Source organism: Prionailurus bengalensis, chromosome C1 (assembly GCF_016509475.1).
Source record: "Prionailurus bengalensis isolate Pbe53 chromosome C1, Fcat_Pben_1.1_paternal_pri, whole genome shotgun sequence".
Classification (NCBI taxonomy): domain Eukaryota; kingdom Metazoa; phylum Chordata; class Mammalia; order Carnivora; family Felidae; genus Prionailurus; species Prionailurus bengalensis.
In genome coordinates, this window is record NC_057345.1 from 65,433,014 (window position 1) to 65,455,033 (window position 22,020).

General features: G+C 38.7%; 1 protein-coding gene and 1 pseudogene across 1 annotated transcript in view; both read left to right on the forward strand.

Moving 5' to 3' along the window:
* MIGA1 (mitoguardin 1) overlaps positions 1–22,020 on the forward strand; it is a 107,933-nt gene that overhangs the window by 70,791 nt on the left and 15,122 nt on the right. The window contains exons 9-11 of the mRNA XM_043575320.1: positions 20,399–20,517; positions 20,775–20,847; positions 21,531–21,617. Coding sequence (XP_043431255.1) covers positions 20,399–20,517; positions 20,775–20,847; positions 21,531–21,617 — 279 coding nt within the window. The remainder of the gene's footprint in view (positions 1–20,398; positions 20,518–20,774; positions 20,848–21,530; positions 21,618–22,020) is intronic.
* LOC122482028 lies at positions 106–16,321 on the forward strand (annotated as a pseudogene).

The window sequence follows — 22,020 nt, forward strand, 5'->3', positions numbered from 1 at the left end:
TGAATCTAAAATGAACGTGAGTTTAGCAAGGGAGCTTATAGTCATTTTAGAGAGGTGAACATGTAAACACATATTTTAGAGGGGTGCTGTCGTATTCTGTGGATTATGGGTGAGGCATATAAGTATCTTCATAGAAAGTAATATAATCAGAATTTTTAAAAATGTTTAGATTCCTTAGCTTAGAAATCATACTTTTAGATAATTTTTTTCAAGAAGGTGATCAAAGATTTCTTTATAAAAATAATCACTATGTGATTTTAACAATAATGAAAAACTGGAACTATTCTAATGCCAAATTACAGTGCATACGTAATTTGAAATATTGTACTGCCAAAAACGTATTTCCATTTACTTTTTTTTATATATATAATTTATTGTCAAATTGGTTTCCATACAACACCCAGTGCTCATCCCAACAGGTGCCCTGCTCAATGCCCATCACCCCCTTTTCCCTCTCCCCCACCCCTCATCAACCCTCAGTTTGTTCTCAGTATTTAAGAGTCTCTTATGGTTTGCCTCCTTCCCTCTCTGTAACTTGTTTTTTCCCCCTTTCCCTCCCCTCCCTGGTCTTCTGTTAAGTTTCTCAGGATCCACATATGAGTGAAAATATATGGTATCTGTCTTTCTCTGCCTGACTTATTTCACTTAGCATAATACTCTCCAGTTCCATCCACGTTGCTACAAATGGCCAGATTTCATTCTTTCCTATTGCCAAATAGTATTCCATTGTATATATAAACCACATCTTCTTTAAAAAAAATTTTTTTTTTTGATGTTTTATTTATTTTTGAGAGAGAGAGAGAGACAGAGCACGAGCGGGGAAGGAGCAGAGAGAGAGGGAGACACAGAATCTGAAACAGGCTTCAGGCTCTGAGCTGTCAGCACAGAGCCTGATGTGGGGCTCGAACTCACAAACCGTGAGATCATGACCTGAGCCGAAGCTGGACCCTCAACCGACTGAGCCACCCAGATGCCCCATAAACCACATCTTCTTTATCCATTTGTCAGTTGATGGACATTTAGGCTCTTTCCATAATTTGGCTATTGTTGAAAGTGCTGCTATAAACATTGGGGTACAAACGCCCCCATGCATCAGCACTCCTGTATCCCTTGGGTAAATTCCTAGCAGTGCTATTGCTAGGTCACAGAATAGATCTATTTTTTAATTTTTTGAGGAAGCTCCACACTGTTTTCCAGAGAGGCTACACCAGTTTGCATTCCCACCAACAGTGCAAGAGTGTTCCCTGTTTCCATTTATTTTTAATGACATGGGAATGTATGTTAAATGAAAAGTGTGGTATATAAGGCTTTATATAGAGAGTATGATTGTAATTTAGTAATAAGAGAACAGAAAACATGTATGTAGTATGTTGTATAAGTGTTTAGGCAGACAAAGAAGAGGTTAAATATAAATACACCAACGTGTAAACAATGGTGATCAGTGAATTATAAATTTATGGGCAGTTTGTTTTCTACTGAGATTTAAATTTTGTATCAAAAGAGAATGCTTGGGGCGCCTGGGTGGCGCAGTCGGTTAAGCGGCCGACTTCAGCCAGGTCACGATCTCGCGGTCCATGAGTTCGAGCCCCACGTCAGGCTCTGGGCTGATGGCTCAGAGCCTGAAGCCTGTTTCCGATTCTGTGTCTCCCTCTCTCTCTGCCTCTCCCCCGTTCATGCTCTGTCTCTCTCTGTCCCAAAAATAAATAAACGTTGAAAAAAAAATTAAAAAAAAAAAAAAAAAAAGAGAATGCTTGCAGGGGCGTCTGTGTGGCCCAGGTGGTTAAGCGACCAACACGTGGTTTCAGCTCAGGTCACGATCTCACGGTTCATGGGATCCAGCCCCACATCAGGCTCTAGGCTAGCAGCATGGAGCCTGCCTGAGATTCTCTCTCCTCTCTCTGCACCTGCCCCCTTCTCTCTCTCTTTCTCAAAATAAACATTAAAACAATTTCTTAAAAAAAAGAATACTTGCAGAGTGCACATCTTTTTATACTTTTTTTCTGCTTAAAGTAACTTTAAAAATCACATATGCCCAATTTTATCTTAGAATAATTTTATGTTTATGGTAGATTTTGGATATTAATGCTGTCTTTTTTCGTATAAATAGTATCACACATCTGTAATTCATGCTGTAGTGTGGAAAGCTGTAGATATTCTAATACTCTGTACCCTAAGCCTTGATTCTGCCTTTTTAATGTTTATTTGTTCTTGAGAGAGAGAGAGAGAGAGAGAGAGAGAGAGAGAGAGAGACAGAGCACGAGTGGGGGAGGGGCAGAGAGAGAGGGGGGGACAGAATCTGGAGCAGGCTGTTAGCACAGAGCCCGATGTGGGCCTGGACTCACGAACCACAAGATCATGACCTGAACTGAAGTGGGACGCTTAACGACTGAGCCATCCAGGTGCCCCTGATTCTGCCTTTTTTAAAGCTGTGGTGATCATGATCTTTATTCTTCTCAATATTTTTCTTTTATATATATTTTAGCTATTGCTTACAGTAGTATCTCCTGAATTATTTACATTTTAACTTATATTTTTATATTTATAAAATAAATATATTTATGTTTGCAATAAAAAGAATTTTGTAAAATTCTTTTCCAGCTTTGTTGAAATATAATTGACATATAATGTATAAATTTAAGGTGTATAATGTGATGATTTGATACACATATATTGTGAAATAATTACCACAGTAAGATTAGTTAATATGTCCATCACCTCACAGGATTATGTGTGTGTGGGGGGGGGTGAGAATATTTAAGATTTACTCTCTTAGCAACTTTCCAGTATATAATATAGTATTGTTAACTGTAGTTGCCATGCTCTGCATTAGATTCTCGACTTTTTCATCTTCTCACTGGAAGTTTTTACCCTTTGACCAACATCTCCCCATTTCCCTCACCCCTCAGCCCCTGGCAACCACCAATGTACTCTCTGTTTCTACGTGTTTAGCTTTTTCAGATTCCACATGTAAATGATAGAATGCAGTATTTGTCTTTCTCTGATTTATTTCACTTAGCATAATGCCATTAAGTTCCATCCATATTGTTGCAAATGGCAGGATTTCCTTCTCTCCCATGGGTGAATAATATACTTTTGTGGCTCAAACCCATGAACCGTGAGATCATGAGCTGAAATTAAAAGTCGGACACCCAACTGGCTGAGCCAACCAGATGCCCTGGATCTTACATTTAACCATTCTGTCACTCTGTCTTTTGATTGGAGGGTTAAATCCATTTGCTTTCTTAGTAATTATTGATAGGTATGTACTTACTGTCATTTTCTTACTTGTTTTATGGTTGTTTTGTAGTTCTCTGTTCCTTTCTCTTTTCTCTCAAGGATTGCTGGTTTTATTTAGTGATATACTTGGATTCCATTCTCTTTATTTTTTGCATATGTATTACTAGTTTCTGATTTGTGGTTACCATTAGTTTTGTAATAACATGCATATAGCAGTCTATATTAAGTTGATGGTCATTAAAGTTTAACCCATTCTTTACTTCTCTCTCCCTCGCCCCCTGCAACATTTTAGGTAGATGGTGTCATGGTTTATATTCTTTTATTTTGTGAGTCCCTTGACTGATTTTTATAGATATATTTATTTGTACTGCTTTTGTGCTCCCTACTTTTCTTACTCCTGCATATGGTCTTTCCACTTAAAGAGCCCCCTTTAATATTTCTTGTAGGGCTGGTTTAGTAGTCATGAATTCCTTTTAACTTTTGTTTTTCTAGGAAACTCTTTATTTCTCCTTCTATTCTGAATGATAGCCTTGCTGGGTCGAGTATTCTTGGTTGCAGAGCTTTTTTTTTTATTTTTTCTTTCAGCGCTTTGAATATATCATGGTTCTCCCTCCAGCCTGCAAAGTTTCTGGCACAAAAAATCAGCCGATAGCCATTTGGGGTTTCCCTTGTATGTAACTATTTTATTTTCTCTTGCTGCTTTAAAAATTCTCTCTTTATCTCTACTTTTTGCCATTTTAATTACTGTGTGTCTTGATGTGGGCCTCCTTAGGTTGATCTTGGGTTGGGGGCTCTCTGTGCCTCTTGGATCTGACTGTCTGCTTCCTTCCCCAGATTCCGGAATTTTCAGCTATTATTTCTTCAAATATATTTTCTGCCCTTTCCCCCCACCCCTTCTCCTTCTGGGATCCTTACAGTGTGAATGTTATTACGCTTGATGGTGTTGGCTGAGTTCCTTTAGTCTGTTTTCATTTATTATTGTTATTTTTCCTCTCTCCTGTTCAGCTTGATGGCTTTCCATCATTCTGTCTTCCAGGTCACTGATTTGTTCTTCTGCTTCCTGTAATCCTGTATTTATTCCATCTAATGTTTTTTGGGGGAAGGGGAGAGAGAGAGAGAGACCATGTGCATGTGAGCGGAAGAGGGAGAGAGAATCTCAAACAGGCTCCTCACCCAGTGGGGAGCCCAGTGTGAGGCTTGATCTCATGACTGTGAGATCATGACCTGAGCTGAAATCAAGAATTGGACACCCAACTGACTGAGCCACTCAGGCCCCCCCATCTAGTATATTTTTAATTTCGATTATGGAGTTCTTCATCTCTGATTGATTCTTTTTTATGTTTTCTATTTGTTTTTTGAGGGTCTCAGTGAGGTCTTCCACTCTCTCTCAAGTCCAGTGAGTGTCTTTATGGCCATTACTTTAAATTCTTTATCAGGCATATTACTTATCTCTATTTTATTTAGCTCACTTACTGTGATTTTGTCCTGTTCTTTCATTTGGTACATATTCCTCTGTGTCTTCATTTTGTCTAATTCTCTGTGTCTAGTTTTATGTATAAGTCAGCTCTATCCCCTGAGTAGTGGGCCTATTTTGTATGGAACCACAAAAGACCCTGAATAGCCAAAGTAATATTGAAGAAGAAAACCAAAGAGGGAAGCATCACAATCCCAGACTCAGCCTCTACTACAAAGCAGACACGTATTGGCACAAAAACAGACACGTAGACCAATGGCATAGAATAGAGAATCCAGAATTGGACCCACAAATGTATGGCCAACTAATCTTTGACTAAGCAGGAAAGAACATCCAATGGAAAAAAGACAGTCTCTTTAGCAAATGGTGCTAGGAGAACTGGATAGCAACATGCTATGAATGAAACTAGGCCACCTTCTTACACCATACACAAAAATAAACTCAGAATGGATGAAAGACCTAAATGTGAGATAGGAAACTATCAAAACCCTAGAGGAGAAAGCAGGCAACAACCTCTTTGACCTCAGCTGCAGCAATTTCTTACTTGACACATCTCCAAAGACAAGGGAATTAAAAGCAAAAATGAACTATTAGTACCTCATCAAGATAAAAAGCTTCTGCACTGCAAAGGAAACAGTCAACAAAACTAAAAGGCAACGGATGGAATGGGAAAATGACATTTGCAAATGACGTATCAGATAAAGGGCTAGTATCCAAAATCTATAAAGAATTTACCAAACTCCACACCTGAAAAACAAATAATCCAGTGAAGAAATGGGCAGAGGACATGAATAGACACTTTTCCAAAGAAGACATCCAGATGGCCAACAGACACATGAAACGATGCTCAACGTCACTCCTCATCAGGGAAATACAAATCAAAAGCACACTGATATACCACCTCACACTGGTCAGAGTGGCTAAAATGAACAAATCAGGAGACTATAGATGCTGACGAGGATGTGGAGAAATGGGAACCCTCTTGCACTGTTGGTGGGAATGCAGACTGGTGCAACCACTCGGAAAACAGTATGGAGGTGCTTCAAAAAATTAAAAATAGAACTACCCTGTGACCCAGCAATAGTACTACTAGGAATTTACCCAAGGGATACAGGAGTGCTGATTATAGGGGCACATGTACCCCAACATTTATAGCAGCGCTTTCAACAATAGCCAAATTATGGAAAAAACTTAAATGTCCATCAAATGATGAATGGATAAAGAAGACGTGGTTTATATATACAATGGAATACTACTTGGCAATGAGAAAGAATGAAATCATGCCATTTGCAGCAACTTGGGTGGAACTGGAAGATACTATGCTGAGTGAAATAAGTCAGTCAGAGAAGGACAGATATCATATTTTTCACTCATATGTGGATCTTGAGAAACTTAACAGAAGACCATGGGGGAAGTGACAGGGGAAAAAAAATAGTTACAAACAGAGAGGGAAGGAGGCACACCACAAGAGACTCTTAAATACAGAGAACAAACTGAGGGTGGATGGCAGGGGCAGGGGGAGAGGGGAAATGGGTGATGGGCATTGAGGAGGGCACTTGTCGGGATGAGCACTGGGTGTTGTATGTAAGCCAATTTGACAATAAATTATATTTAAAAAAAAAAGAAACTGAAAAACAACAACAACAACAACAAAGTAGTGGGCTTATGAAGAAGAGGTTCTGTAGTGCCCTGTAATGCAGTGTTCCCTGTTGACCAGAACCTGGTGCTTCAGGAGTGTCTCCTATGTGTATTGCTAGTGCTCTGCTGTTGCGGGTAAGCCTCTGTTGCCTTCAGTCCAATTGTCTGATGTGGCTGTCTTTGCTTGTTATGGGCAGGGTTTGGTCCCTAAGTTGTTAGCGGGCCAGTCTGGGGCCTTGGGCTTGAGTTGGGTCAGACCAGGCGTTTGCCAGAGATACAGTAGCACTGAACTGCAGGGCACTTTCCCTGTGTTGTCCTCTGAGAAGCTTTCACTATTGGGTAGGTCCTGTAGTCAGACCTGATGTCTGTCCCCATCCCATGCTGGAGCCACATTCAGACTGTTACATGTGCTTTTTTCCCCCCCTTCTCCTGGAGCTAGAGTCACTTTGGAGTGGTGCTGGCCCCTGTCAGGGCTGCTTGCAGACTGCCAGGCTCATGGCATCACTTTGGATGGACTCCATTCAAGTGCATATTGGAGGGGATAGGACCCAGGAGAACACAGGGTCAGAGTGGTGTGTTAGCAATGTTTGTGCAGGTCTGCTATGAGAAGAGACTTGGAGGAAGACCTTGTTGGAGAGGATGTGTCTGCAGGAGAATGCCAGGGCAGGGTACACTGTTAGCAAGTTGTTGTGGAATACTGGTGCTTCACTGGTTACTGCAGGTGTCCATGTGTCTAGGCTGGGTGGTGGGAAAGGGGAATTGTGCCTGCCAGCTCCTTTGTTTCTTGAGAATTCTCCCAAAGACCGCTGCCCCTCCAGCACATGCTCTGAGATTAGTAAACAAATCTCCCTCCCGGATACTCCAGGCATTTTTCAAAGTGCTGCTTCTATGCAGTATCTCAGTGGGCTGTTTATTGTGCTGTCTCTTTAAGGGTGAGGACTCAGTTTGCTGTTTCCTTCTGGCTCATATAGACCCAAGTTGCAGGTGTTAAGCTCTGCCAACAGTAAGAACTTGTGAAATGTGGACCAAAGCCACTGGTTGTTTTACTCTGAAGGTTTAGGTGGCTTGGGTGTTGGGTGTGAGGATCTTTTTCTCTCCCTTGTCCATGTTGGTGGTATCCCTACATCTCATGAACAGTCCTGTGAGTCCATTTATCTCCTGACTGCTTCTCTACCCCTCCTACCCATTTTGATGTGGCCTTGTCTCTACATTTAGCTGCAGAGAGTTTGTTTTGCCAGTCTTCAGTCATTTTTTGGGTTATTTACACTGATGTGGGTATTATCTATTTGTATCCCTGGGATGAAGTAAACATAGGATCTTCTTACCCTGCCATGTTCCTCTTAATTTTTCTTTCTGATTGATTGCTGCGAGTGTACAGAAATGCAACTAATTTTTATATCTTGCCTTTGTATCCTGCAACTTTATCAAATTTGTTTATTAGTTCTGGGGCGCCTGGGTGGCTCAGTCCGTTGAGTGTCCAACTTTGGCTCAGGTCATGATCTCACAGCTCGTGAGTTCGAGCCCCACATCGGGCTCTGTGCTGACAGCTCGGAGCCTGGAGCCTGCTTCGGATTATGTGCCTCCCTCTCTCTCTGCCCCAACCCACTCGCATTCTGTCTTGGTCTCTCTCAAAAATAAATAAACATTGGCACAAAAACAGACACATAGACCAATGGAATAGAATAGAAACCCCAGAACTAGACCCACAAACGTATGGCCAACTCATCTTTGACAAAGCAGGAAAGAACATCCAATGGAAAAAAGACAGCCTCTTTAACAAATGGTGCTGGGAGAACTGGACAGCAACATGCAGAAGGTTGAAACTAGACCACTTTCTCACACCATTCACAAAAATAAACTCAAAATGGATAAAGGACCTGAATGTGAGACAGGACACCATCAAAACCTTAGAGGAGAAAGCAGGAAAAGACCTCTCTGACCTCAGCCGTAGCAATCTCTTACTCGACACATCCCCAAAGGCAAGGGAATTAAAAGCAAAAGTGAATTACTGGGACCTTATGAAGATAAAAAGCTTCTGCACAGCAAAGGAAACAACCAACAAAACTAAAAGGCAACCAACGGAGTGGGAAAAGATATTTGCAAATGACATATCGGACAAAGGGCTAGTATCCAAAATCTATAAAGAGCTCACCAAACTCCACACCCGAAAAACAAATAACCCAGTGAAGAAATGGGCAGAAAACATGAATAGACACTTCTCTAAAGAAGACATCCGGATGGCCAACAGGCACATGAAAAGATGTTCAGCGTCGCTCCTTATCAGGGAAATACAAATCAAAACCACACTCAGGTATCACCTCACGCCAGTCAGAGTGGCCAAAATGAACAAATCAGGAGACTATAGATGCTGGAGAGGATGTGGAGAAACGGGAACCCTCTTGCACTGTTGGTGGGAATGCAAAGTGGTGCAGCCGCTCTGGAAAGCAGTGTGGAGGTTCCTCAGAAAATTAAAAATAGACCTACCCTATGACCCAGCAATAGCACTGCTAGGAATTTATCCAAGGGATACAGCAGTACTGATGCATAGGGCCACTTGTACCCCAATGTTCATAGCAGCACTCTCAACAATAGCCAAATTATGGAAAGAGCCTAAATGTCCATCAACTGATGAATGGATAAAGAAATTGTGGTTTATATACACAATGGAATATTACGTGGCAATGAGAAAAAATGAAATATGGCCTTTTGTAGCAACGTGGATGGAACTGGAGAGTGTGATGCTAAGTGAAATAAGCCATACAGAGAAAGATACCATATGTGTTCACTCTTATGTGGATCCTGAGAAACTTAACAGGAACCCATGGGGGAGGGGAAGGAAAAAAAAAAAAAAGAGGTTAGAATGGGAGAGAGCCAAAGCATAAGAGACTGTTAAAAACTGAGAACAAACTGAGGGTTGATGGGGGGTGGGAGGGAGGAGAGGGTGGGTGATGGGTATTGAGGAGGGCATCTTTTGGGATGAGCACTGGGTGTTGTATGGAAACCAATTTGTCAATAAATTTCATAAAAAAAAAAAATTTTTTTTAATTTAAAAAAATAAAAAATAAATAAAAATAAATAAAAAAAACAAAAAACAAAAAAACAAAAATAAATAAACATTAAAAAATTTTTTTCAATTAAAAAATTGTTTATTAGTTCTAACAGTTTTTGGTAATCTTTTAAGATTTTCTATTTTATTTAAGTTTTTTTTAAACGTTTATTTTTTTTAAATTTTTTTTTTTTAACATTTCATTTTTGAAAGGCAGAGAGACAGAGCACAAATGGGAGAGGGGCAGAGAGAGAGGGAGACACAGAAACAGAAGCAGGCTCCAGGCTCCGAGCTGTCAGCACAGAGCCCGACGCGGGGCTCGAACTCACGGACCACGAGATCATGACCTGAGTCAAAGTTGGCCGCCCAACCGACTGAGCCACCCAGGCGCCCCTTAAACATTTATTTTTGAGAGAGAGAGAGAGATTGAGAGCAAGCAGGGGAGGGGCAGAGAGAGGGGGGGACTCCATGCTGACAGCAGAGAGCCCAACGCAGGGCTCAAACTCACAAACCATGAGATCATGACCTGAGCTGAAGTTGGACGCTTAACTGACTGGGGCACCCAGGTGCCCCTAAGATTTTCTATATATAGGATTATATCATGTGCATACAGAGACAGTTTTACTTTTTTCTTTCCAGTTTGGATGCCTTTTCTTTCTTTTTCTTGCCTGATTGCTCTGGCTCAAACTTCAGTGCTATGTTAAATAGGAGTGGTGAGACTGGGCACCCTTGTCTTGGTCTTAGAGGAAAAGCTTTCAGTCTTTTACTGTTGTTTTTTTTTTTTAAGACATTTTCTTTTTTCTTTTTAAGGTTATTTATTTTGAGAGAGAGAGAGAGAGAGAGAGAGAGAGAGCAGAGCACATGAGGAGGGGAGGGGCACAGAAAGAGGAAGAGAGTGAGAAAGAGAGAATCCCAAGCAGGCTTCAGACTGCCAGCACAGAGCCCAACATGGGGCTCAAACCCACAAACTGTGAGATCATGACCTGAGCCGATGTCAAGAACTGGATGCTTAACTGACTGAGCCACCCAGGTGCCCCCAGTCTTTTACTATTGAGTATGATATTTACTATGGCTTGTCATATATGACTTTTATTGTGTTGAGGTATGTTTTTCCTGTACCAAATTTGTTGAGATTTTTTATCATAAAAGGATGTTCTTTTTTGTCAACTACTTTTTATCTTTCTGTTCTGTAGATGCTTATGTCCTAGATGATTTATAAGAATTGTTAGTCACTTTGCATTTTTCTGTTGTGAGGAATGATGTACCTAATTGCTCCAAAGTTTCTTCATAATATGCAACTTTAAAAAATATTGTTTTGCCAAGTGTTCATTATACTTACTTAGTTGTTTAATTTACAAAGATTTGATAAAAAGAATCCTTATGGAGGGGCTTCTGGGTGACTCAGTCACTTAAGTGTCCAACTTTGGCTCAGGTCATGATCTCACGGTTCATGGGTTCGAGCCTTGTGTCAGGCTCTGTGCTGACAGCTCAGAGCCTAGAGCCTGCTTCAGATTCTGTGTCTCCTTCTCTCTCTGCCCCTCCCTGCTCATGCCCTGTCACTCACTCACTCTCTCTCTCTCTCTCTCTCTCTCTCTCTCTCTCTGAAAAATAAATAAATATTTAAAAAAAAAAAACCTTATGGAAAACAAAATACATGAATACCACAAGAAGGGCTCAACATTTGAGAAACATCCTAGGAATGTTTCTAGGGCATACATGTATGATCTTGGAATGTAAATGTTCCAAGATAAGTTCTTTTCTAAGAAATGCTTGTTAAATTATTTTTAATTGCATGTACTATATGCCAGATACTTAAATTAGGGAAAACCATTTTAATGAAGAAAGTTATTAAGAAAATCTGAACTCCTTGGGAAGTAGACAGTTTGTGAAGAATTGAAAGATTTATTCAGAATTACCAGGAAGATTTCTTGCCTATTTAGATTAAAGAAATCCTGGCATAGACTTTTCTCTAAGCTAGGTCAGTCATTTGTGAAAGTGATTAACAAGATTTTCCTATATAAGCTTTGCCAAACATTGGTTTGGAACTACAGCCTGTTTTCTCTGAAAAGTCCTTTTTTAATAATAGATTTACTGAGAATAACTCACATACTATAAAATTTTTTAAAGTGTACAGTTCAGTGGATTTTAGTATATTCACAGTTGTGCTACCAGTAACACTTTCTACTTCCAGAACATTTTTATCACCCCAAAAAGAAACCTCCACCTATTAGTAATCACTTCCTGTTCTCTCCTAACCCCCCACCCTTGGCAAGTACTAATCTACCTCTGTTCTGTGGATTTGCCTATTCTGGACATTTCATATAAATAAAATCATGCAATATGTGACCTTTTGTTTTTGATGTTCTTTCACTTGGCATAATGGTTTCAAGTTCTGAAAAGTTTTTTTAATGTTAGTATACCACTGCATTGAGTGCTCCTAGCTCTCCTGTTAAAGAGATTGTCATTAATAGGTAGAAACTAATACTGCAAAGAGTAATTTTTAGCTGTGGATTCAGTTTTTCTTAGAATTAACACTCTGCAGCATGTGTTTGTATTTAATTTATAAATTATAGGGTGCTCTTTAAGGGGAAAATTTTATTTCTTATAATCCAGATACTTCTACTCATATGCTAAATGGAAGCTTGGAAAGTTTTTTAATACCCACCTCTCTGACTTGATAGCACTTATTGATAGCAGTCCAAAATAATGCACTAATTATACAAAATGATAAGGATAAATATTTAGAATAATCATAATCTGAAAAGGGAAAGCTGTATCTGCCATTTAAAATTTCTATTTTTTTAAAATAAAGTTTACTTATTTTGAGAGAGAGCTAGAGAGAGGAAAGAGCGGGGAAGGGGCAAAGAGCGGGAGAGAGAGAGAGAGAAAATCCCAAGCACGGAGCCCAACACGGGGCTCGAACCCACAAACCGTGAGAGAATGACCTGAGCTGAAACCAAGAGCCAGACTCGTAACTGACTGAGACACCTAAGCGCCCCTAAAATTTCTGTTTCTTGAATTATTTTCCTTTCTCTGGGGTCAATTTTGTCTGTCGTGGGCTTTCATTCTTGTGCTGATGATTTTCTTCTCAAATTTGAAAGCTTAATTGGTGACTGAATTGATGTTCTTAGATAGATTGTGTAGGTTTACAGTGCTTTATAATGTTTGTCTCTCCTATGAACAGGAAGACTAACGAGACTTCTTTGAGGTGTGTTGATTGGCAAGCTTTTCTTTACCCAGACAGATCAGATCATTTTTAAAGGGAAATGTTATCTGGTTGAAAATTTGTTTTTCTATAAGCTGTCCTCCTATTCAGTGATAAAGGGGAGAGCAGGAATTACAATGATATGTGGGATTACTATACTTGTTAGTACACAGACTTTCATTTAACCTGCCATTTTTAATCCCTTTTTAAATCCTGTCTCATACCTGCCTTGCTTCAAGCCTGGTGCTCTTTTGAGCCTCTGCTTAGCAAATGTCTCTCCCTTGATTATGTCTTCTCTTAAATGTATTCTGGACTATGGGTTCCTCGTCATTTTTCATCTGTCCACACACTTCCATTTGCTTTTCAGTTTTTGGAAATCTGTGTCTTTCTTTTTTGTTAGTATTGTTCCCACCATTATGTATATTAGTTATATGTTGCTGTGTAATAAATTACCTAAAACTTACTGTCTTAAAACAACAATAAGATTCAGGTGTGGAGTTGGGGCTGGGGCCAAAGCTGTGAAGACCCCCAGGCCTCAGGGGCAAGTCCTGGATAGCGGGACTCCACCCCAATTTGAGGTTTAATTCTGGGTATCCTTGATTTTTGGGGGATTAAGTTGGGCAGAGGGCATATGTCTTTGCCTTAGTCTAGTAATTAGAGCCTTCTAAATCCTGGGGGCTCCATTCTTGGGCTCTAATGAAGGCTCAAGTATTTGGGAAATTATTTTTCTTTCTTTCTTTCTTTCTTTCTTTCTTTCTTTCTTTCTTTCTTTCTTTCTTTCTTTCTAATTTTTTATATTAAAATTTTTTTAATGTTTATTTATTTTTGAGAGAAAGAGAGAGAGAATGCAAGCAGGGGAGGGACAGAGAGAGAGGGAGACACAGAAACAGAAGCAGGTTCCAGGCTTTGAGCTGTCAGCACAGAGCCAGATACAGGGCTTGAACTTATGAACCAGGAGATAATGATCTGAGCTGAAGTCAGACGTTTAACTGACTGAGCCACCCAGGTGCCCCCTTTTTTATATTAAAATTTTTTTTAATATTAAAAAATTTTTAATATTTAGAGAGAGAGAGAGAGAAACAGAGTGTAAACAGGGGAAGGGCAGAGAGAGAGGGAGACATAGCATCTGAAGCAGGCTCCAGGCTCCAAGCTGTCAGTACAGAGCCAGACATAGGATTCAAAGTCATGAACTGTGAGATCACAAACTGAGCTGAAGTTGGATGCTTAACCAACTGAGCCACCCAGGCACTCTGGGAGTTATTTTCTTTCTTTTTGTTTTTTAATTTTTTTTTAATGTTTATTTTTGAGAGAGACAGAGACAGAGACAGACTGTGAGCAGGGGAGGGACCCAGAGAGAGGGAGACACAGAATCTATAGCAGGCTCCATACTCTGAGCTGTCAGCACAGAGCCCAATGCAGGGCTCAAACTCACAAACCGCGTGAAATCATGACCTGAGTCGAAGTCGGATGCTTAACCCACTGAGCCACCCAGGCGCCCTCTGGGAATTATTTTCTTAAAATTCAAGTTTTATGGGATGGTTTGTTAGAAGTCTTAGGCCTTAGGGTTAGTCCTGTGAGAATTGAGTCCTAAGGGCCAGTCCAAGGAACCCTTTGTTTTGGTATTTAATTCTGACCCTGCATATATTAGATAAGGAGTATCTTCTGGGCTTACCAGCCTACCAAAAGCAGCTGACCATCTCTCAAAATAAGAGAGTCCTGCTTGGAAAAATCAACAAGGAGAAGAATACTACAAGAACATTGGTCTGGGCTTCAAGATGGCCAGGGAGGCCACTGAAGGCATCTACATTAACAAGAAATGCCCTTTATTGGTCAAAGGGAGAGATCCTATTTGGTATAGTGACCAAGATGAAGATGCAGGGGACTGTTGTCACCTGCCAAGACTACCTTCACTATGTCCAAAAGTACAACTGCATTGAGAAGTGCCCTAAGAATATGTCTGTGCCCCTGTCCTTCTGCTTTGGAGACATTGAGATCAGTGACACAGTCACAGTGGGCAAGTGTTGGCCCTTGAGCAAGACCATGTGCTGTGATGTGCTTGAAGTCAGCAAAGCCACAGACACCAAGAAGCAGTTCCAGAAGTTGTGAGACTAGACACCTGTCCACTCCCCCAAATGAAGTATTTTCCCATTCAAAAACAACAATAAACATTTACCATTTCATCAATTTGGAGGGCCAAAAATTTGGAAGTGGCTTATCTAGGTGGTCTGGCTTGAGGTCTTTTGTGAAGTTGTGATCAGGTATATTGGCTGGGGCTATAGTCATCTGAAGGTTTGACTGGAGCTAGAGAATCTGCTTCCAATATAGCTCACTTTCTGCATGTTGGTGCTACCTGTTGTTAGAAGTCCTAAGTTGCTTACTTAAGACTTCTCTACAGAACTGCTTAAGTGTCATCACATTTGGGACCTGACTTCCTCCAGAAGAAGTGACCCAAGAGAGAATGAGATGAAAGCAGTGATTGTTATGATCTAGCCTCAGAATTCACATTCACCATTTCTATAGTATGCTGTTAATTACACAGGTTGGCCCTATTCAGTGTGAAATGAGGTATGAGTACCAGAAAGAGAGAGTCATTGAGGGCTATTTTGGAGGGTGGTTATTGTGGGTGTATTTCCCTTTTAATTTCTCTTGTGAGATAAGGAGAAACAGCCTGCTTTCTTTAACTCTAAGTCCTATTTGTAATTTTAGGTCGTTGGTTTGAAAGGAAAATGTAAGCATATTAAAAAAATAGTCCATATTAAAATGGAACAGCCTATTTCATGACCCAGCTTATATAGTTTTAGGACTTTGGACATTTCTTTCATGGGTGTTCAGAGCCTTAAAAAATATTAACGCTTTTAAAAATATTACTTCACATTCAGCAAAGTCATTGCTTGCTAAGGAAGACCCATCCAACACATGGAGAACAAAAGAGAAGTAATTTAGGATGTTGGAAATCTGCAGCTAATGAAGCATTGGTTGCTTCATTTGTGGGTTTTGTCTGTTTTGTCTGTTTTTATTGTTGCTGCTGTTATTGACTTATTTGATTTCTTATATGGTAATTTTTATAGTACTTGTGAACTATGGGAGATAACTAATGAGGCAGGATGGTACTTTGGTATAAATGAATATAATATTACTTTTCTTTTAAAAAATATTAAGATGAGTTTTTGAAATGTGCCCTTTGGAGGAAGAATAATTTAGAAATAAAGGACATTTCAAATTTTGGCTAGCAAAAAAAAAAAAAAAAACCAAAACCCAAAAAAACAAAAAACCCAAAACTCTTTTTCATGATAAATTGTACATTTCCACATGATAAATTGTACATTTCCATATGCTGGAATTAAACTGTGTTACTGACCTCTGCTTCAGAAATAACATTTCAGCTATAGTAAAATGTTAATCTTTTTCTGAAACTTAAAAAAAAAAAATTGGGGGAATTTTGTCAAAAAATTCTCCCTATAAGATATATTGTAAAATGAGGATTTAGCCATCGTTTTAACCGTTTGCTTTTTGCTCTATGAAATTTAATATTGATACTGTAAATTAATGTCTCTGAGTTGTCATCATGTCTTAAGGATTGATGATACCGTTAGTATCAAATCTTCACTATGATATATTTTCACAGCTGCAAGCTTATCTCAAGAGACTTCTTTAAACAATCACTTTAGCCAAAGCAACAAATAAGCAAGGTAGACCAATAAATCAAGACTCGACTCTGGAATCTGTCATTGTTGGATTTATTCATTTCTTATTAGTATAAATTATTTTATGTAAAAAGTTTAATTGGAATCCTATTTTCCTCCTTAGGATGTTTCTCTGTTGGTAGGTGAACATAGATCCTTATTTTGATAGTGGTACAAAACTTTATTTAATATCTAAAGAATTTCTAAGTTATTTTAAAACCTATTAGGTTTTTTTTTAACCTGAAGAACACGTTGCCTTTAGCATAATATGTTTTCCTTAAAATATTACTTAAAGTAGAGAATATATAATATCAGATATTATTACTTCTGTTTATGTTTTTTGTTTTGTTTTTTGCCTCTGGTCTAATAGACATATTTATACTATATTAAATATTGCTGATGCTTATACTTCTTTCCCCTTGGCTTTTTGGATAAGGCTGATAAGAGTATAGTTTGATATTTAAGAGTATAAGCAAGCTTTGGAATTAATGCCTGGGTTTAAATTCTACCAGGGACTTGGGCAAGTTCCTGCTAACGTAAGTCTATCTCTGTTTCTTTATCTGTAAGATGTGGATAATAATAGTACCTAGCTTATGAGTTGTAAAGATTAAATGAGATTATCAACGCATTTAGCATAGCCCCAGGTGCATATGAAGTGCCAAAACTACAGTGTTGAGAAATACATCTAGAAAAATAGACTGAAAACCTCTGAAAATCTCCTCCACAAAAGCAATGAAAACACTGGCAAGAATTGTCAAAATCAAAATTTTAATAACTGAAAATTAATGAAAGACTTACAGAAATTCAAGGGGCATTTATTCAAGAAAAATGACTCCATAAGAACAGTGAACTTAAGGATTTTTAATTTGATCTATTCACATCCCCCTCTCCTCCATAGTCTTGAAAACTAGCAATCTCACAACTGTGGAAATTGCAGAAACCAGGGGCCTGGAAACCACTAAAAGAAACTTAATGGCTTTGGAGCTTCACAAAATTCTTACTGTTTGACCTGTGTGGCAGCTCTCTGCAAAGTTCCATTCTCAGGACTTTCTTTGATCTGACTTAGAGCTTGCTCTGTAGGAAAGTCCTATCCTATGGCCTTTGTCGAAAACATTCAGTGGCAATTGTTTAACATTAATATACCTGAGGTGGTGTGATACCAGTCAGGGCTAATAAGAGGCTGATCAAAAACTCAAAAGGAAAAATTGGGCAATGAGATTTTAACAGGGGGTTTTGAAAAGTTCCAACATATTCCTGGGAATCTAAAAGGCCACAGGCATGCACAGGACTATGCATATGTCCAGGAAAGACCTAGCAGTTCCTGACCCCTCACCTCTGGCTGACCTTCATGTTCTGTATAAGCAGGGAGTAAAATTTCAGGCAGAAAAAAGAGAAAAAAATGATTAATTGGAATTTATCAAAAGTAAAAACTCTTGTGCTTTAAAGGATACCAACAAGAAAGTGAAAAGAACAGCAGATTGGGAGAAATATTTATAAATCGTGTATCTTATAAAGACACATATCCAGAATATATAATGAATGGTTACCACTCAACCATAAACGGACAAAGGATTGAATAGACATTTCTCTAAAGAATATATACAGAAGCCAGTGAGGAGATGAAAGATGCTTGACACTGTTGGTCATTAGAGAAACTAATAACTACTTCACACCGACTAGAGTGGCTGTAAAAAATGGACAATAATAATTATTGGGGAGGGTGTGCAAAAGTCTAAATCATTGTGCATCGCTAGTGGGAGTGGAACATGATGTGGTCTCTTTGCAAAACAGTTTGGCAGTTCAAAAAAGTTAAATACAGAGTTACCATCTGACCCCTCCTCTCAGGTATATACTTAAGAGAATTGAAAACATTAAAAACTTTTACACATATGTTCAAATCAGCCTTATTCATGATAGCCAAAAGTGGAAACAACTTAAATGTCTATCATTTGAGGAATGGATTAAAAACAAAAGCAGTATACCTATACAATTCTGCCACAAAAAAGAATGACATACTGATACTGGCTACATCTTAGATGGACCATGAAAACATTATGCTAAGTGAAAGAAATCAAACTCAAAAGGCCACATATTCTTTGACTTCACTTACATGAATTTTCCAAAGTAGGAAACTCCAGAGACGGCAAGTAGATTAGTTTCTAGGGGCTAGAGAGAAAGGGAAATGGGGAATGACTGATAATGGATACAAAGGTTCCTGTTGGGGTGGTAAAAATATTCTGGAACTAGAAAGTGGTGCTAATCGCATAACCCAGTGAATATACTAAAAAAACTACTGAATTGTACACTGAAAAGGATGAGTTTTTATAGTACGTGAACTATATCTCCATAAAGCTGTTATTAAAAAACAAAACGGAAAAAAAAAAGAGGGGGAGGGGCAGGGGCACCTGAGTGGCTCAGTCTGTTGATTGTCTGACTCTTGGTTTTGGCTCAGGTCATGATCTCACTTGTCTATGAGTTTGAGCCCCACATCGGGCTCTGCACTGACAGTTCGTAATCTGCTTGGGATTCAGTCTCTCCCTCTCTCTGCCCCTCCCTGGCTCTCTCTCACTCTCTCTCTCTCTCTCAGGGTAAATAAATAAACATTTAAAAACTACAAAACAACAGGGGCTCCTGGGTGGCTCAGTCAGTTAAGCATCCAACTTTGGCCTAGGTCATGAGTTCGAGCCCCAAATCGGGCTTTGTGCTGACAGCTCAGAGCCTGGAGCCTGCTTCAGATTCTGTGTGTCCCCCTCTCTCTGCCCTTCCCCTGCTTACACTCTGTCTCTGTCTTTCAAAAATAAATAAACGTTGAAAAAAAATTTTTTTTAACTCAAAACAACAAAATGGGCACCTGGCTGGCTCAGTTGGTAAAGCATGTGACTCTTAGGGGGTGCCTGGATGGCTCAGTTGGTTGAGCGTCTGACTTTGGCTCAGGTCATAATCTCACAGTTCGTGAGTTCAAGCTTCAAGTTGGGCTGTGTACTGACAGCTCAGAGCCTAGAGCCTGCTTTGGATTCTGTGTCTCCCTCTCTCTGTTCCTCCCCTGCTCACACTCTGTTTCTCTCTTTCTCAAAAATAAATAAACATTTAAAAAATTAAAAAAAAAAAAAAGCATGTGACTCTTGATCTCGGAGTTATTAGTTTGAACCCCACAATGGGTATAGAGATTACTTAAAAATTAAAAAAAAAAACATTTTTTTTTTTAAAGCAAACATCACCACCAAAACCCCTATAGCATGCCATTTAAATGGATCACTTAGTATTGAAAAATGAAAATCACTCCGAAGGCTTCTTGCTTAGCCGACTATTCTATAGTGTTTGCAGTTGTTATTTTTTAATGAATTGTTAGAAACCTGGAATTTCATTTGTAGAGCTGTTATGCGAGCCAGAGTTGCATGACTAATTTTCAGTTGTACAAAGGTTAGTCAGAGCTAGATATAAGAAAACATTCCTTAGAATTAGCCAAATTGAGATTTCAGTATTTTTGTAGAAAGTTTTACTTCAGTCACAATTGTGAGTTATAATACTTTAGAGCATTCTTTGGATGATAAAATCCTCCCCTCTTTTTTAATGCTTCATCTTCAGCTATTTGTATTGGTGAACTGTAAGATACTGCTTTTCTTTGTATCCTGTGGATTTAAGTTCTTCAATTCAAAGCTTGTTATAAAATTGTACTCGTTTTTACAACTGAATTTTGAAATTTAGTTGTAAAATCTGTAAAATTCAGTTATAAATAAACATTTTTAAATTTTGTTAATGTTTATTTTTGAGAGAGAGAGAGAGAGAGAGAGAGAGAGAGTGGGGGAGGGGCAGAGAGAGAGGGAGACACAGAATCTGAAGCAGGCTCCAGGCTCTGAGCTGTCAGCACAGAGCTTGACGCAGGGCTCGAACCCACCAACTGTGAGATCATGACCTGAGCCAAAGTCGGATGCTTAACCAACTGAGCCACCCAGGCGCCCCCAGTTGTAAAACTTAGCTGTAAAATCTTATTGAATGATTTTTATGGTTTAATCAAGTTGAGTACATTTTGATGTTAGCAAGATCCTATTTCCTATCTTTTATAAAGTTTTTTTCCTTGTCTCAGGGTAATCGGTTGTAACCTGCTGTTTTCTTAGCTTGCAGAACACCGAGAAGCACGGCACACCTATAGTCTGGAGTCTCTTTGCCACTGCCCTTTTTATGAAGAAGCCATGCATTTAGTTGAAGAAGGGAAAATTTACTCGAGAGTGCTTAGGTACCATTTCAATTTTGCTTTTGTTTATGAAAAACATTAAGTTGCCGTTGCTATGTTTGTGTAATATTTATGAAAGATGTTTATAGGAATGGGAGGAAATGTTTTTTTAGGCTCAAAAAAAATTTTTGCATGGCTTGTCAGTATTGAAAAGACATATGTTTTATATTAAAGTCTGGAGGTTAAGCCTTGAGTCCAAATTTGTAGCGGGCTTGATCTTGAATGCAGCTTAACAGTTGTCTTTCCTGTTTATTACATAGAACTGAAATGTTGGAGTGCCTAGGAGACAGTGATTTTCTTGCCAAACTTCACTGTATTCGACAGGCTTTTCAGGTATTTTTTTTTTTTTAAACATTAAGTGACTTCACCTAGCCAGTCATCCTCACCCTCATGCTATAGAGTCCAGCTGTATATAAACAGAACAGCTCTTTGCTCTTCGTTATCCTTATTTTTAATGGCAAATATAAAATCTAAATTTGTTTTTCCTGGCTGCTATTTCCTTTCATTTGTCTTCATTTATCTTTGTCCTCTGCCATGGTTCCCCAGGTCCACCACACTTTGTCAAACAGGGTATTTTGATACTGGAGATGTGTACAAATGGCTACGTAAAATAGAAATCCTTTCTTATTATCAATTAGTGTGTTTTCTAGATTGTTTTTTTATTTGAATCAGTTGTAAAATCATTGATTTCCTAAAATGAAATAAAATCATTTAAGAAAAAAAAGTATCTTTATTTTTCTATGTTTTGGGGACTATATAACATTTATTTTGGATTTTCTAATATTGAACAGAATTTAAATTCATATTTCCTTTTAATCTTTTTTGATTATAGGCTTCAAGAGCTCTTTTTATTTTAGTAAACTACAACATTCTCTGTGGTCTACCTGCAGAGATAGTGCCGCATCCAATGCATTGACTGTATCAGGGTTGTTTATGCATAGATGTGCTATAGAATCAAATGTCCATTCAGATTAATTATTGGTTCTTTTTTTCTTTGGGGTTGAATGTTTTTTCAGGTAATACTTTCGGAAACAGCCAACAGGATATTCCTTGCTGAGAGTGGAAGGAAAATTTTGTCAGCATTAATTGTGAAAGCACGAAAGGTAAACTTGTTTTGTTGGCAAGTTTTTTTATTGTTCTTGTTTCATTTGAACTGAAGATTACAGTACATTGAATTTTTAATCGAAGAAAAAGTTTTTGCAGATTTTTGCAAAGGTTCACATACTAAAAATAAAGTAATAAAAATAAATTACCAAAGAGCATGATTTCTTCTTGGGCTGATTTAGTTTCTGTGTATGAAGTCTACACTATTTTAATCAAGTTGTCGCTCATAAATTATTCCCAGTTTGCTGAAAGTCTATGAATGTCATGTTGAGAGTCATCATTAGATATACTACAACTACCACTATTATTATTTCTAATACTTTGTCTCTTCCCTCAAATCCTGGTCGGTAAAGTTCTAGGAAATAGAATAGGTCTCAGAAATCTAGGAATACAAATGGAGTT